An 18,364-nucleotide genomic window follows, 5' to 3' on the forward strand; every position below is an offset into this window, starting at 1 on the left:
GTACGGCACTAAAATCATACAGATGTGCCAAAGTCTGCAAATAAAAATCCAGTAGTGCTATTATAAAAGATTTTGATATGAACTCAACCATCTACAACATCATCTAAATCTATTTGCAGATTTTATTAACTTGGTAGGGGCTGGAAATGATAGGGGACTCTAATTTGGGCGGATGGGAGTAATTTTAGATGACTTTATAAATTGATTTTTTTAATGTTATCTTTCTTCCTAAGTATGTTTATTTAAGTCACACAAACCTTTAATTAAAAAAAAAATTGAGTTAAGGAAAAAATTGTAGAGTGTGAATATTTAATTAATAGATATTTCAATTAAAGGGTATAGCTCACCCAAAAATGAAAATTCTGTCATCATTTACTCACTCTTGTGTTGTTACAAACCAGTTTAAATTTCTTAAACCTGTTTGGATCAACACGAAAGGAAGATATTTTAAGAAATGTTTGTAACGAAACCATTTATGAGCCCCATTCACTTCCATAGTATTCTTTTTTCTTACTGTGGATGTAAATGGTGCTCAGGATCGGTTTGGTTTAAACATCCCTTAAAATATCTTTCTTCGTGTTCATCAGAACAAAGACATTTAAACAGGTTTGTAACAACATAAGAGTGAGTAAATGATGACAGAATTTTCATTTTTAGGTGAACTATCCCTTAAATAGGAAAAATCTGAAATGGAACTGATATGTCATAAAGTGCCACTTTGACTATGAAGTGTCATTTGACAAGTGTGATGATGCATTATAAAATAGTTGCAATAAAAAAACTCATAATGGGGAGACATTTTTAAGGCTATTAAGTTTAAATATAATTCCCTTTCAATTCCAACATTTCAAACTCCCCCCACGTGCCCCCCATTTCCAGCTTTGCTTATATTGAGATGCTTTATGAAATATTTGTAAGAAACAATTATGAACATGTTCTTAAGGAAATGTTTTTGTTAACGACTAATATGAATGTATAAAAGCAGCTCACATAAAAAGCTTCAGCTTGTGTCAATTCTGTAAGTGTACAATACCTTACATTACTGAACAGATAAAAACTGTAATTTGAAGCTAAACAAACATTGAAGGGATATTCAATTCAGTTATCATTTACTCACCCTTACGTCATCCAAACCAGACTTTCTTCTGTGGAACACAAGACAAGAATTTTCAAGAATGTTGACGCTGATCTTTTTCATACAATGAAAGTAAATGGGATTTGATAATATATTACCAATGGTGGCCGGTCACTTTTTTTATCGAGGGCGCTCTATGCGAAGTTCGTCACAACATGTATGTAGCCGGTCATGTGTGTGGTTCGTAATTTCAAAATATGTGTTCTGCGCATCGAGTGATCCTATGTGCATCACGTGTCTGCTGCAGACGCGTCTAAAGGGTTTATGATAAAAGAGACGCTCGCGTTTGCCAGATACTCGCATACTCTCATGAGTAATCAAAGTTTACTGGTAAGGGAGTGTCTTGCGTGTAACGTGAGCATCTATTTTATGATAAAACGGTTTTAACGCGTGTGCAGCAGGCACTTATTTTGACAATACACGTGATGCACATGGTTCACATGACGCAACAAACACAAATTTTGAAAACAAGAGCAACACACATGACACTCCGAAGTCCGAACACATATTTTGAATTTGCGCCCCTCGGATGAGCAGTCACGAGCCGACACTGTATATATATTACCTAAAAAATGCTTTTGTAATTCAAGAAAGGGTTTGAAAACTGGGGTTTCACCTGCAGTTTTAGAATAATTTCAACCCTTTCTCTAACACACCTGTAACTTGTAAGCAATCCTAAACACCTTTATTGGCCGATTCAGTTGTGTTAGCAAAATTCAGCCTCTAGAATTTTGTTAAACTCCAGAGTTTGACCCAAATTATTTAAAACAAAAGTTAAATTTGATTTTTAATTGTTGAGATATCCTTTTAAAGAGGTCATGATGTAAAATAAGTCTTGGTGTCCCCAGAGTTTGTACGTGAAGTTTAAGCTCAAAATACCCAACCCAGTCTCACGGCAAGTCGTGTTATAGTAACGAAAATTTGTATTAATTTATTTGTGTTTGATGACACGAATTTCTGCTGTTTTTCGTGTCTCTGGAGACGAATGTCTTTTTCGTCCTTCCCAGCACGAATTTCTATCAATGGCTGTTCGTGTATGTGGCACGACTTTCTTTATCGTGTCATTTTATATTTTGTTTTCTCATCGTTGTTTTCTATTTTTTGACCATTGTCGCTTGGGGTTTGGGTTAGAATCACTTTCTGCGACTTCCTAACCCAAACCCCAGCTCTAACCCCAACTCCAGGCGAGAATAGTTTTAAAAGTGGACGAAAAACATGAAGAAACCAATGCAAAAAATAACATCCTAACGCAAACCCCGGATCTAACCCTAACCCCAAGCGACAATGATTTAAAAATAGGAAACAACGATGAGAAAACAAAATATAAAATGACACGATAAAGAAAGTCGTGCCACAGACACGAACAGCCATTGATAGAAATTCGTGCTGGGAAGGACGAAAAAGACATTCGTCTCCAGAGACATGAAAAACAGCGGAAATTCGTGTCATCAAACACGAATAAATTAATCAAAATTTTTCGTTACTATAACACGACTTCCCGTGAGACTGTGTTGAAATACCCCACAGATAATTTATTACAACATGTTAAAATTGCCACTTTGTAGGTGCTGTCAATTTTTTCTTTCTCTCTGCACCAAATGGCAGTGCCGTGGTTGGATAGTGCAGATTAAGGGGCGGTATTATTGTAGTTAGACTTTCTACCTACGTCACAAAACAGGTGAAATCTGAATGATTGAATTTTTCACATGCTCGCAGAGAATGGTAAGCCAAAACTAAGTTACTTGGTTGATCTTTTTCACATTTTCTAGGTTGACAGAAGCACTGGGGACCCAATTATAGCACTTAAAGATGGAAAAGTCAGATTTTCACGCTATGACCCCTTTAAGCCAAAAACACAGGAATTTGTAAAGTTGGGAAATTTGATACAATGCACTAAGCAAACAAGGAAAAAAGCATTCTGGAATTCATTCCAAAAGAAACTCAGACCCTTATAAAAAAATTAAACCCCTTTATTGTTTTCAAATATAAAAGAAATACAAAAAGAAACACAGACAGCAAAAGACACTCGGTACAGCTCAGTCTTTTGGTTAGGTACTGTACACAGTCTTGATCTCCATTCCTAGGCCAAGTCGTTTTTGTCCGTCACCTCGGTGTGACTGTTATCCGAACCGCCCGGCGCCAGCAGAGTTCTGCGGTTGTAGTGGCCCTTCATGATGCCTGAGTTGTTGTTTTCATTAAGAATTTGTTTCTGTTTCTGGCGGTTGAGGGACTGTACCAGGCCGAGCACCACGGCGGCGAGCGAGTACTGGCCCGTGAGTTTTCGTGGTTGCAGGATGAGTGGGTTGGGCTGCACGCGGCCCAGCAGAAAATGAGTGCGGATCTTTCCTTCCTGCTCGCTGATGCCCTTCACGTAGATCTCACCGCGGTACTCGAAGGCAAAGCCACGCTCGTTCAGGATGCCGTAGGTCTCCTCCGGGAGCTGGATCTTCCCGCTGACACCCGTGCTGTCCATGCGGCTCGCCAGGTTTACAGTTTTCCCCCAAATATCGTACTGCGGCTTTTTAGCTCCGATCACTCCGGCCACCACAGAGCCATGTGCCATACCTGAGAGAGAGAGAGCGAGAGACACAGACAGAGAGAAAGAGAGAGAGATTAATTAATATAAAAGTCAAGTTCTGGAAGTTAAACTTTTTAGATTGTTTTTGTGATCATGAATAATGGTACTGTAAAAAAGCATTTCCATTTCATTTACTTTAAGTTAATAACATTTGGATTTTAATCAAATAGTTTAATTTTTGGAAATGCCTTAGGGAAACTGTTCAAAATGCCGAAGGAAGTGGCTGATCATTGCTGTGCTATATTCATATTAAAGGAAAACACCACCGTTTTTCAATATTTTACTATGTTCTTACCTCAACTTAGATAAATTAATACATAGGCTACCTATTTTTTTTCAATGCGTGCGCTTTTAATCTTTGTACAGCGGTTTGTGAATGTGTTAGCATAGCCCCATTCATTCCTATGGCTCCAAACAAAAGTTTTTTTTTCATGTTACAGTCTTTAAATAGGGAAAACATGGAAGTGTTTGGTGGCTTCTAAATTCCTCCCTGTTAACACATTCACGATGTGCTGTACAAAGATTAAAAGTGCATGCATTGAAAAAAGATAGGTATGCATTAATTCGTCTAATTTGAGGTAAAACATAGTACAATATTGAAAAACGGTGATGTTTTCCTTTAAAATATTTGACTCTTACCAATTCTGAGTTGGAAGTTGTTAAACGAATGTTTGTTGATCTCCTGAATGCTCTCATTCAGAGCAATGGCGAAATCGGCCAGTGCACACAGATGCCCCCATTTGTCCTCGCATTGCTATGGCAACGCACACACATAAAGAAAGATCAGTACATAGTGTAACTTGTTTTTTCAGATGTTGCAAAATTATAGGATGCCATCTCATAACAAGCTCTGATAATGCATATATACATTTTTGTGTATATGCAGATGGGTGCGATTTCATACTTGTTTTTCCGGAGACAATCCCGACACAGCCATGTACGTGCTGCCGATGGTTTTTATCTTCTCTATGTCTTGAAATCTCTCCTCACCGAGGAGCTGTAGATAGAAGTTTAAATATGAAAAGCCACAATAAAATTTCATCTGCAGCTTGACAGACCATGTGCAGGTTCTTGTATGATGAATGCATGTGGATCATTAATTTTAACTACGTGTATGTGTGTGTTAGTTGCATTCGGACCTCATCAAAATCTGCGATGATCTCGTTGAGGAGTCGCAAACACTCCACGCCCTGATTGTTCATCTCCGTCTGCGAGTAAAAATCAGCAAAGCCTGGGATGGAGGCAAACATCACTCCCACGGTGTCATATGACTGAGAGTAGAGCTCCTACAGACAGAAATCACACATTAGAAACTCTTTAATAATGTTGTTTCAAAGATGAGATCACCTGACATCCTAGTTTCCTTCAATTTAGCACTAAGATCAGCTTAAATTAAAACAACACATACATGAACTGAGTTTAGTCAATACGGCATGTTATTACAGTTTTTCTCAGTCGCTTTGGAGCATTTCTCAGTTTAAAAATGGATTTTTCAAAACACTTTGTTCAGCCTCCACATCATCAAGTCAGTTGTGCACAACATAGAGTAAAAGCAAATTCTCATTATTTTGGACAGATGCAATCATGCAGATGATTATGTACAATTGTCTGCTGTTTGCTACATTTTCAATTGCTTTCAATGATGTCATTTTCATCGAAATACATCATACTGGTTTCTGTTGAATAGTCTTACAACTCAGAACATTTAGGAATTAGTTCATACAAGTACACATCATGCAAATTTTTGCATAATCTGTTACTGTAAGCTTGTTTTCCATAGGTTTTTTGTCTTTTGTAAATGTGAATTTAATTGATAAATTGATAAATTGATAAACTTTTATATTTTTTATTTGTACTGTAAAATAAGATTTTTTCAATATAATTTGTTAACAGAAATAAAGTAAAGATGTAAATATGAATTCTCCACAGTTCACATTGGTATATGGACAACATGGCTAAACATTTTGACTGTTTTGTTACAATAACACACACTGTGAAACCTAAAAGTTAACTCAACTCAAACCATTTAAGTAAACCGGTTGTATTAGTTTTAAAACACATTTGAGTACTGTGAACTTAAACAAATTGAGTCATATGCAGTTATGCACTTATATTTAAGTTCACACTTCTTAAATATAAGTGCATAATTGCACATGACTCAAGTTCACAGTACTTAAATTTATGTGTTTTAAAACTTAAATGGTCTAATGCAACCGGTTTACTTCAATGGTTTGAGTTAAGTTAACTGTTTTACAGTGCACAGACTTGCCATTTTGATGGGCCTGACATGTTCACTGATGTAAAAATCTACTTTTGAGAGATGAACTAAGGATTTTGAACAAGTTACAGACTTTTGCAGGACATCCATGATGTTGTGCAGTTTTTAAGAATTGTTTTGAGAAATGCATACATTATTTTGCACATTTTAAAAATGATTAAAGAAATGCTCCTAAACGACTGAGACAAACTGTAATTTCGAGCCTGAGCTGATATTGCTGCTGTATGTGTTGAGCTACAAGTATTCTTCACTAGGAGGCAGTGTTGCTTCACAGACTGAGATTGATTCCTAAGCAGATGGCAGAACTGATGCATCTGATGAGGGGTTTTCAATAGCTGATGTCTATATCATGAACAGTCATTTCCAATTGAGTTATACAGTATGTGTATTCAGGGATAATGTTTTAAAGATTTTGAATTTGCATTGTAAAACCAGTGAATTAAATCCTTAAAGCAGTGGTTCTCAAACTTTTTCCGCATGCGGCCCCCCTTGTGTACGGTGCATTCCTTTGCGCCCCCCCCCCCCCACAGAAAATTTATGACAATTTTTTTTTCTAAAATTTTAATTAAACAAAACATATTAAGTTATACAAAATAGTGCTCTTGGTTAGTAGCCTTATTTTTTAGGTTTAATTACACAGAATTCATGATAAATGAATGTATTTTATAAAATGTCATAAAACTGGGGCCCCCCTGGCACCATCTTGCGGCCCCCCTGGGGGCCCCGACCCCAGTTTGAGAACCACTGCCTTAAAGTATTCAGACTGACAATAGTATCATAGCAAGCAATTTTGCATTTAAAGACATATAATAGCAGTCCAAACACAGCACAGGCATCTAGGCTAAAATAAAGGCTAAATCTGGGCTGTCAGTAAACATTTAATAGATGTCTAACCATAGCACCATGTCCAAAAAATAATTAAATAAATAAAACCAAACATGTAGTGGTGGGTTCCTCAAAGCCAGACTATATAGCTGGGTCTATACAGTTAACCGAGATGGTGAAATGACTGCTATTGCTGCTGGGTATGCCCATTTAAACACATTCATCTTTGTAAATGCAATAAAATACGTCTTAAAACGATTACATTTCAGTTGTGGTGTGGATGATGGAAGACACAAATATGAACATAATCTTTTGAAACAGATCGAAATGCAGTGCAGTTACTTTAAATAATTTATCATAATCTCAGTTATTTATCTGGTTAATTGTGCAGCCCTGGTGAATAACTAATACGATTTTTAGAGATGAAAACTCAGTCTTTCAGTCTTAACAGATATGCCCCACTGATGCTGTTAAGTGATTGTTCATGTCGTAAGTCAAGACAAGGTACACAACAGGTATAGTTACACTTAATAAGTGTTAGTCACTGAAAGAAATGACTGCAGTGCCCTTTAGAAGTAGGAGGTTTATGTGAGCAAGATGGTTGAGTTTGTGCATAAGAGAGAGATCATTTTGTCATACAACAGAGAGTGACGTAAATTATTACACATAAATGCATGCACGCACGCACACACGCACACACACTCAGTGTCACCAGTTAAGCCATGCCTCAATCCTTCACCTGATTATAAATGAATGGGATAATTAACTTCTTACACCCTGAAGCTATTTTGGGGATTTTCGCCTGGATTTGGCCTACCCAATTTCAAAAGCATCCCATACCCACATGCAGAGGTTTACATACAAAAGTTTGGTATCATTTTACAGGTAACCCTTTGAAATTACATAAAACACTGTTAAAAGTGCTCAACATGGTTGTATGTGATGTCAGGCCTCTAATAAACACAAAAATAAATAGGCGCTTTTTGATGTTTTTTTCTAAAGTTTTTATTTGAAAGTATATAACTCTGGCCCTGGGTATCTCAGGTCCCTGAAGACAGTTTTGTTTGATTCCAACAATTGTCAGCTTACAGAGGAAAAAGGAATTTTTTCTCTATCATAATCTATGCAAAAGTTATTTTACTCCAACTAAAGGGAGGAATAATACGCTTTTTGTATACAATTTCTGCCTAAGAACATTTGAAGTGTCCCCATAACCACATACAGTGGAATAAATGCAATTTCTTTATATCATTTTAAAGAAAACCCTTTGAAGTTACATAAAAAGCTGCTGTTTGTGACAAATTTGGTTATTTATGTTGTTTTTCATATGATGAAACACCAAATTTTCTTTTTTATGTTGTAAATACTGTCTTTGATAGTGTATAACTCTGGTTCTGGGTGTTCTAGCAGACTGCAGACAGTTCTGGTTGTTAGCAGCAGCAGACAGTAAACACCCAAAAAAAGAATGAACTCTTTAGCATGTCGCATTCAAAAGTTATTCTCATTTTACTAAAGGGTGTGAAAATACATTTTTCATATAAATATTAATTTTTTGTTTTGCTCATATAATAAATAGCAAGGGATTATATATGCACACAACCAAAGAAAATGCTGTGAATGGACTCATTGTTTAGAGTAGGACCTAAGATAAAAGATGGTGTATCATTTGTGGCTATATGTGCTATCTGAGGCAGCTCACACTCAAGTTTCACATATGTTTACAAAAGACCATTTTTTACCTTATTATTCATTCAGCGATTGTTGGATATGTGTTAATAATAGAGCAAAAATAACCTGAGAATGAGAGCTTTCATTTGATATAAGACTTGCCCATGTTTGTCATTTTTGAAAAATATGAAATATGTAAATATTAAATGATATAATAAAATATTGGGGGGGTGATAGTGTAAATTAAGTGTAAATAACTTTCTTACAGTAAAAGATGTGTCAAAGTGATGCATATCTGCAGAAAGTAGAGACTCTAAGCTTTCAAACAGTATCTCATATGTGTTACTGGGGTCCATGACGGAGCATCAAAGATTAAAAGTATATTTTATATTAAGTCAAAATACGAAATTCTGGACCCGGGACAGGGTCCTCAGGGTTGAAGAGGCTAAAGCAACTTAATACATACACACACACATACACAGAGACTTAATGGATGCATTTTTTATCTGTGAGTTATACAACTCTATTATCGAGCCTCCCTATTGTCTGATTGACTGACAGGGGAACATTCCAAAAATAAACAGAGGAGTCACGTAAGGATAAGAGGGTGTACACATACAAAGATGGAAAAGAAAGAGAGAAAGAAGAAAAGACAGATAGATAGACAGACAGGAAGGAAGGAATGAAGGAAGGAAGAAATAAAGACAGACAGGCAGAAGGAAAGAAAGAAAAAAGGACAGAGAGCAAAAAAAGAACAAAGATAGACAGACAGACAGACACGAATGAAAGAAGGAAGGAAGAAAAAAAAGATATACAGACAGACAGCCGGAATGAAGAAAGGAAGGAAAGAAAGAAAGAAAGAAAAAAGAAAGAAAAAAGAAAGAAAGAAAAAAAGAAAAGGATGGATGGAGAGATGGACGGACGGACGGACTTACGGACAGACAGACAGACAGACAGATAGACAGACAGACAGGAAGGAAAGAAGGAAGGAAGGAAGTAAGAAAGAAAGGAAGGAAGGAAGGAAGGAAGAAAGAAGAAAGGTAGACAGACAGGCAGAAGGAAAGAAAAAAGAAAGACAGACAGACAGACAGACAGACAGACAGACAGCAAGCAAAAAACATAGCTAGATAGACAGGAAGGAAGGAAGGAAGAAGATAGACAGAGAGACAGGAAGGAAGATAGACACGGATAGACAGACAGACAGGCGTAAGAAAGAAAGAACACATACCAAAAACAAGCAAAAAAGAAAGTAGACAGAAAGACAGACAGACAGGAAGAAAGAAAGAAAGAAAAAAAAGATAGGTAGACAGACAGGCGGAAGGAAAGAAAAAAGAAAGAAAGAAAGACAGACAGCAAAAACATAGATAGATAGACATGAAGGGAGGAAGGAAGGAAGGAAGGAAGGAAGGAAATAGACACAGATAGATAGACATACAGACAGACGTAAGAAAGAAAGAACACAGACAGAAAACAAGCAAAAAGAAAGAAGACAGACAGACAGACAAGCAGAAAGAAAGAAAGAAATAAGACATGCTGAAAACAAGCAAGAAGAAAGTAGACAGACAGACAGATAGACAGACAGACAGACAAAAGGTCTGATTGATAGATAGATAGATAGACAGACAGACAGACAGACACAAATGAAGAAAGGACGGAAGAAAGAAAAAAGATATACAGACAGCCGGAAAGAAAGAAAGAAAGAAAGAAAGAAAGAAAGAAAGAAAGAAAGGAAGGAAGGAAGGAAGGAAGGAAGAAAGGAAGAAAGAAGAGGCAGAAAACAAGCAAAAAAGTAGACAGACAGACAAAAGGAAGGAAGGAAGCAATGAAAAAAAGAAAGAAAGAAAGAAATGAAGGAAGGAAGGAAAGGACAAGATAGACAGACAGACAGGCGGAAAGACAGAAAGAAATTCAAATAAATTAAAATATAAATATCATAAATAAAGATCTTTAAATGTAACTGTAGTGTTCTTGTAGTTTAATTAGTAGATTATTGTTTTAGCAATGCAAAGGTTGTGGCTTCAGTGAACACACACACACACTGATAGAAATGTATATGTTGAATGCTCTATAAGTCACTTTGTATAAAAGCATCTGCCAAATGCACATGATTCAGAAACTCATCAAATTCCTGCTGGGAAGCTCCTCTGTCTATTACAGCATAAAATCTTTGACTGATACAGAGTCACCTTGACTTCTTGTCCATATCTATTACCAGCTTATTTTCATATTTGTTTCTTAGACTTTTATTACAAAACGTACTCCATTTAAACTTTGTTCTGTAGATATTTTCAGTTTAACAGTGGGTGTTTTCTACTTTATATTTTTGTACATTCTGTACATTTTAGGAAATTTATGATTAAAGAGTCCATTGACTTATAATTATACAACAGGATTAAAACTGATGTTCAGTACTGTGCTAAAGTCTGTCACCCTGCCACCATTACACTGTAAAAAAAATCCGTAGAAATTACAATGGTATTGCAGCTGGGTTGCCGGTAAATTACCGTAGATTTAAATTTATGTTATTTACTGGCAATAGTTTGTTCAAAGTTAAATAAATTTTAATTATTATCAAGTCTTTATCTGTACAGAATAAAACTATACAATAACAGCCTCATGCAAAGCATTCTGGGAACCAGAAATCATCATCAACCCTTTTCTGTTTTTTGCTTCAGATTTTGTTTCTCAGAATGTTTTGCTTGATGCTGTTTTTCTAGTTTTATTCTATAAAGACAAAGACTTGTAAATGTTTAATGTTTCTTTAACTTTGAACAAAATGTTGCCAGTAAATAACATACATTTAAATCTACGGTAAATTACCGGCAACGCAGCTGCAAATTTCTACAGAATTTTTTTACAGTGTAGAGGTGTTGTTTTTGCAATGGTATAGCGACCATATATAATTATTTTACACTTTCTTTATTATAATACAACCAAAAAATACAGAAAAAATGTATGCTGTATCAAAAACATAAAAAACATAAGCTAAAGTATGAGTGAGCTCCCATTACACTTGAGCAATAGCAGGAACCTGCAGGCTCTCTTAAACCTTAATCAAATTAAATCTTAATTTTTAATCGCATGACTTCAGGACTATTATGCAGGGTTCAAACCAACTGCGAGTTCGGCGATTTGCGCAAGTAAATTACATACATAGTCAATGCAAAGACGCGATTAGACGCGTCCTCGCGTGGGGCGATGCGAAAACACGCGCTATTCGCCTCAAACGCGTCTTCGCCAAGTTGAAATTACTCAACATGAGCAAAAAATTCGCATGACACGAAGTTAAATCCCGCGAGTAATTTAAAGCGAGTAACGTGATGCTACGCGTTTGGTGTTTACGTAGCATTATGCTGCGTTCACACCAGTCGCGGTAGAGGCATCAAGTGTGAGTGATTTCAATGTTAAGTCAATGTGAAGACGCGTTGACGGCAAACGCGCAAGTTAAAAAATTTGAACTTTGGTGGAAAAACGCAGCGTGTTAACCAATCAGGAGCTTACTCTAGTAGCGGCGTGATTATGGAATAGTGACGCGAGCGCAGTCACAGAAGCCCCTCCCATAACGCGAATTTCCACATGAATGTCTTGATGACTAGAATTTCACGCGCGGCTTGTGCACACCAAATGGGGATTTAACTTTGTTACATATGTAATTATTTTTTATCGCGGGATTTAACTTTGTTACATATGTAATTATTTTTTATTTGACGCCACAAACGCGACTGGTGTGAACCCACGGTTAGGTTCCTTTAAAAAAGTTTGAGATGTGCTTAATGCCAAGTAAGGTAACACTAAATATTTACTTTTGCCTAAAGAAGCCATTTTATTTTTTATATTTTCTGTTGGTACCTTAATAAAGAGAGCGAAAAATTTATATGGATGGTCATTAAAACATTGCTTAAACACCACAGCTAGTTGTGTCCCAAAACTTTTTGCATAATACCACTAAGTAATGTCATTATTGTATGGTATTAGTAAATTGTGATTGATTGGTTGTTATAAACATCTGCCTGACATTCTTGCATACATTAAAGCAGTTACATCTGCAGCTGAGTATGTGATTATTTTACTGCACTGGCATATGCTTCAGGAAATACAAATCTGGTATATCATATTTTATTTTTAAAATTAAAATAAATGTAACATTCTTAGCCTATTTATGTTGCACATTGTCCACAGCTAAGCTGCAACTGCTTCAGCGATGCAAAATGTTGATTGTCATGCCATGTCTAAGTTGTGCCATGTATATCCTTTCAGACTAAAGTGGTGAGACATCAAGATCCATTCTGTCTCTTTACCTCATTGTCTCTGTCTTTCTCCAGGAAGTGGCGGGCGACATGGCTTGGAAGAATGTTTCGGAGCATGTTCTCGTTGTGTTCACGCAGCTCTCGCATCTCATTTATCTCTTCCTTCGCCTGTACACGCCACAGGAAGTCAAGGCGAGCGGTATACTCAAGCTGAGAGAGGCAGAAAAAGATGAGAAACAGAGAGAGAGAGATAATAATGTTAGCCAAAAAGAATTAAATGCAGCACAAAACAGATAAAGAAGAAAATCTAGAGACAAAGTGACTGAATGATATATTCAGACATGTACAGTAACAGGTCAAAATACTAGGCAGTTAAATACCAACTACACACTCGGCAAACATAATCCAGCCACTGGAAAAGGACGGCAAACTAACTCCCAGGCAAATTAACACAATCTTATGGGAATTTGTAACTAATGTAAAAGGTGACTATATCATATGAATTTGTAAGACCTCATTTGTTCATTTTACTCCGATTCGTTTCGCTCCAGTGATGCTGGGTTTAGGGGTGGAGGATCATTTATGCTTTTTTTTAGAATCTTATATTTATGTATGCTTGACAGAATCTCCATCTCTTCCATTAACCCATGAGATCATGTTGGTTAAAATACTGCCCTCTGCTTCAGTTTAATGCGCAAAGGCACAAGAAGTAACTTTCAGGTCGATTGCTATTATGAATACATTGCTCTGTATGCTAGACTTTGACTGGGCCAAGGTTATTTATTCACCTTCCTGTTTTTCAGCCACTTCAACATTTGCTCTGTACTTGCATAACATTACAAAGATTATTAAAGGATTAGTCCATTTTCTTAAAAGAAAAATCTAGATAATTTACTCACCATCATGTCATCCAAAATGTTTATGTCTTTCTTTGTTCAGTCGAGAAGAAATTATGTTTTTTGAGGAAAACATTGCAGGATTTTTCTCATTTTAATGGACTTTAATAGAGCCCAACATTTAATACTTAACTCAATACTTAACGTTTTTTTTCAACGGAGTTTCAAAGGACTATTAACGATCCCAAACGAGGCATAAGGGTCTTATCTAGCGAAACGATTGTCATTTTTGACAATAAAAAAAAAAATATGCTCTTTTTAAACCACAACTTCTCGTCATGTAGATCCGGTCGTGATGCGCCAGCGTGATCCCACGCAATACGTCATGACGTCAAGAGGTCACAGAGGACGAACGCGAAACTCCGCCCCAGTGTTTACAAGTGTTTTGAAAGAGGACCGTTCCTACGTTGTTGTATGTCAACTGATACTAATTAATGTCTTTGTGTCAGTTTATTGTTTAAAATGGTCCGCAAATGTTCGTTTTATATATGTAACACGTGACCTCCCTACGTCACTACGCATTTACGTTAGGTCGCGCTGGACCGGACCTAAACGAAAAGTTGTGGTTTAAAAGTACATTTTTTTTTTTTCTTGTCAAAAATGACATTCGTATTGCTAGATAAGACCCTTATGCCTCGTTTGGGATCGTTTATAGACCTTTGAAACTCCGTTGAAAAAAACTTTTAAGTGTTGAGTGAAGTATTAAATGTTGGGCTCTATTAAAGTCCATTAAAATGAGAAAAATCCTGCAATGTTTTCCTCAAAAAACATAATTTCTTCTCGACTGAACAAAGAAAGACATCAACATTTAGGATGACATGGTGATGAGTAAATTATCTGGAATATTCATTTAAATGCTGAATATGGCTGTTTCCAAGAGCGCAAAGAATGGACTTGAGTTCTCGTGGAAATCACTCTTGCCAGGCGACCTGGCAAGAGTAAACTCAGAAGGTCGCGAGAACACAGAACACACTTGTGAGAATTGAGATGTTTGCGATCTTCCTATTGGTCACCTGACCTCCACCATTGTTTTGCCGCAATAAGTTCTGTGGCATAAAGAAATTTCAGGACAGAAGTCTGCATTCGATGCATCCTCGATATCAAGAACACATCTGGGTATTTTCATGCACTGTGACATTAACAGGAAGTAAATTAACGTTGTGTCTGTTGTCTCTGCGCAGATGACAACGTTTGCCTCCATCAGCTCTCTACCATATGAACGGCACCAACGAGCTCTCTCATATTAAGCAGTAACACACGCTCATCCGCATGCATTAATATTCAGATTTAATTGGAACTCTTTCACAAAGGCGTTCAGATTGAAAAATTAATTCACTAACACCCAAGACATAATGTAAGTGTTTGTGCACGGGTGTGTGTCCGTAGCAGTGTGAAAATATATTCATGTTTGTGTGTGTCTGTGTTTATGTGTGTATGCTCAGACTGAATATGGAGTGAAAGATGATTTTATGTGAAGTAATTATGCAAGTGGTGCAGACAGCAGGGTACGATTGTCCGTCCCATTATTAAAAGCACATCAACTAGACTAACCTCCATTAACCTTCACACAGAGACAAAAACACGCACATACTTAAAAACAGTAGATGATTAAAGCAATTAAAGCATACACTTTAACAATGCTCGGATGTTTCATTGTTGGATGAAATACAGTTAAAAGAGATGTTTTCTTGTAAATTAGCATTTTTTTATCACACTCTTATGTTTAGGTTCAGTAATTTCACTTTTTTATTCATTAATTGAAATGCCTGATTTTCACAATTGTCCCTGTAGTTACGTTTGGTATTTAACAAATTTGACTGTCTTTCTCTACAAAAACGTACACTTAAAAAAACTAGACATAGTAAACACTTGCAAAATCACTAAAGATGCAACCAAAAACATTGCAAATGATAAAAGTCACAGGGGGCGCTGTGATCCAGGTCACTGCCACATACAAGTTGCATTCAGGTCTCGCAAGGGAAACGGCCGTTTCGCATGGTGGCATTCATCCAATTCATCAAAACAATTGCTGAAAAATCTATCTGAATGACCTGAGGTTAGGATTAAGCGGATTTAAACCTAAGGTATTTGATGAACATAACGTGCCGTGAGCATTCGGTTAATATCATTATCTCGTTTTTGACGGAAGTGGAGTTTAGTGGCTTTTGCATCTGACTTACTCATATGGACAAACCTAAATGGCTCATTTTACTTCTGCGTAGGTCCTACGGCGTAGCCTCAACTCTTCGTTTTCATATATACAGGTGGTCATATAATTAGAATATCATCAAAAAGTTAATTTATTTCACTAATTCCATTCAAAAAGTAAAACTTGTATATTATATTCATTCATTACACACAGACTGATATCTTTTTCAAATGTTTATTTCTTTTAATTTTGTTGATTGAACTGAACTGAACTAACAACTAAGGAAAATCCCAAAATCAGTATCTCAGAAAATTAGAATATTGTGAAAAGGTTCAATATTGTCTAGCCACTGACTCCTTGCACAAGGAGGGCAAGACACAAAGGTCATTGCAAAAAAAGGCTGGCTGTTCACAGAGCTCTGTGTCCAAGCTAGAGGTCTTCTCGGGTCCAAAGAAATGTACCCGACCTGAAATGACCCGAATCACTTCATACCCGAACCCGACATGCATAAATAAAAATTTTTTAAAGAAAGACCCGACCCGAGACAAACCCGAGAAAATTAGACCCGAGTCTGACCCGAACTAGTGAATTTTTTTTTTTAACCCGACTGGAACCGAATGTAAACGGCAATGACGTGTGTGCATTCTGCAGACCCACGCGCAGCAGTGAGACAGAAAGAAACTCCGGTGGCCTTGCAACCAATTTGGCGAGCTGCTCCATTCGTTTTACTTTGCTATCTGACGACGACACCAACGTAACCGCTAAAATGTACATTTATAACTGACTGACATGTTTGTCTCAACGAAAATGAACCTTCCGACAACCACACAATGTCGCAAGCGCTCTTGGCAAACAGATGAGAGGTTTGAAAAGGACATTGACGCACACAGGCGAGAGAGTTCGGGTCTTCTCGGGTCCGTTTAGAAAAAACACATTCATTTTTAAATTACCCGAGACCCGATGCCGCTATTATTGTACCCGAACCGTGTCCGAGGCACATGTGAAACTTTTAGACCCGAACCCGATCGGGTCTTGGGTCGGACCTCGGGTTTTCGGATCTAAGTGGACCCGTGAAGACCTCTAGTCCAAGCACATTAATAGAGAAGCGAAGGGAAGGAAAAGATGTGGTAAAAAACTGCACCCTGGAGAGGATTGTGAAACAAAACCCATTCAAAAATGTGGGGGAGATTCACAAAGAGTGGACTGCAGCTGGAGTTAAATTACTCCTCAACTTGGCCCATCTTTGTTCTCACCATCGCATGCGGAAATGCCTATGAAGAAATGCGACGCAGATTTTTTTATTACATGATGGGAGAGGTTCTAGTGAACCAATCACACCGCTCGCGGTCTGTGTAGAGTGAAAGCGTTGCTAAAAGTTTGGCGAGGTGCGCGTCAGGCTAGACAGAGCTACGCACAGCCTATGCATAACTTATGAATTGCACTTAACAGTTGGGTTTAAATTAACCTCCTGGGTTGTTTCAAATCAAAATTCTGAGTTGTTTCAATCTACTGTATGGTTGGGTCAAATATGTGCCATTTATGTGATAAAAAACATCCTTCATAACCTAAAGAACGTTTTGTAAAAATATAACCTTAATACAGGGGTCGGCAACAGGCGGCAATATTTTCTGGCCCGCAGGATTATTTTGGAAGTCCGTTTTTTTATCAGACTATTTTTATTTTACAATAACAGTTTACAAAAATGGCCCCGTGTATCATTCCTTAATTCGTTTTTTCAAATCAAAACCATAAAGAAAAACAACTTTATTTTCAATTATTTATTTCCTGAACAAAAATTAAACGACTCGTTTTCCGAATGTGCGCTCAGATCAAAAATAGAAAAATGAATGAATGACAAATTTTAATTGAACACCTTAGCAGACATATATCAATGAAATAATTTTAAACAGATCAGGTACTAACAGATTACATTTTAATAATGGTTTTAATAAGGGTTTGAATAGCAACCATGCTTTCCTATAAGTCTCATTCGCTTACAGTCCGACTTTTGAACTTTTATCATTATTATTTATTCACGTATAACACATTGATAAATAATATGTATTACCTGATAAAAAAATATTTGCACTAAATGCTGCACAAAACTCTTCCTCTAGCGGCTATAACGAATAACGAATGATACACGGACCCACAACCATGTTTTAGCAAATTTTAATGCCGTCTTTCGTCTTTTAAATAGGAAATAAAGACAATGTTTCTTGACAAAAGATTCGATAGCCTATACTAGGCTAATTCAAAAAAGACACGTACAACAATGGGTTTTAAGTGCATCAATAAAATAACTTTTGACATAATAATGTTTTATAAGAATTAGCTATCTTGAGAGGTTTGGGTTTGCTTTTGTCTTTTGATTTCTGTCATGTTTACAGAATGCTTGTTTGTTCACTCACGATGCACGCACACACATGCTCCCAAAGATGAACATAAATAAGCAATGATCAAATCACTGTCCCACAAACAGGGCAAATCACAAACTATAGGCCAAGCAGAGCCACTGGCGCCATCCACCCAAATGACACACAGTTTCCATGGTTATTGGGGAGGGGGGTCAGAGTTTATATCTGGAA

General features: G+C 36.9%; 1 protein-coding gene across 2 annotated transcripts in view; it reads right to left on the reverse strand.

Annotated features, from left to right (window-relative positions):
* Nucleotides 1–3,106: 3,106 nt before the first annotated feature.
* adcy8 (adenylate cyclase 8 (brain)) overlaps nt 3,107–18,364 on the reverse strand; it is a 68,019-nt gene continuing 52,761 nt past the window's right edge. For both annotated transcript variants that reach the window (XM_065266326.1, XM_065266334.1), the window contains 5 exons: nt 12,783–12,941; nt 4,853–4,999; nt 4,618–4,710; nt 4,353–4,467; nt 3,107–3,700 (listed from right to left, as the gene is read on the reverse strand). In XM_065266326.1, the coding sequence (XP_065122398.1) occupies nt 3,216–3,700; nt 4,353–4,467; nt 4,618–4,710; nt 4,853–4,999; nt 12,783–12,941 (999 nt within the window). In that variant the 3' untranslated portion in view covers nt 3,107–3,215. The remainder of the gene's footprint in view (nt 3,701–4,352; nt 4,468–4,617; nt 4,711–4,852; nt 5,000–12,782; nt 12,942–18,364) is intronic.

This window comes from Paramisgurnus dabryanus, chromosome 6 (assembly GCF_030506205.2).
Source record: "Paramisgurnus dabryanus chromosome 6, PD_genome_1.1, whole genome shotgun sequence".
NCBI lineage: Eukaryota > Metazoa > Chordata > Actinopteri > Cypriniformes > Cobitidae > Paramisgurnus > Paramisgurnus dabryanus.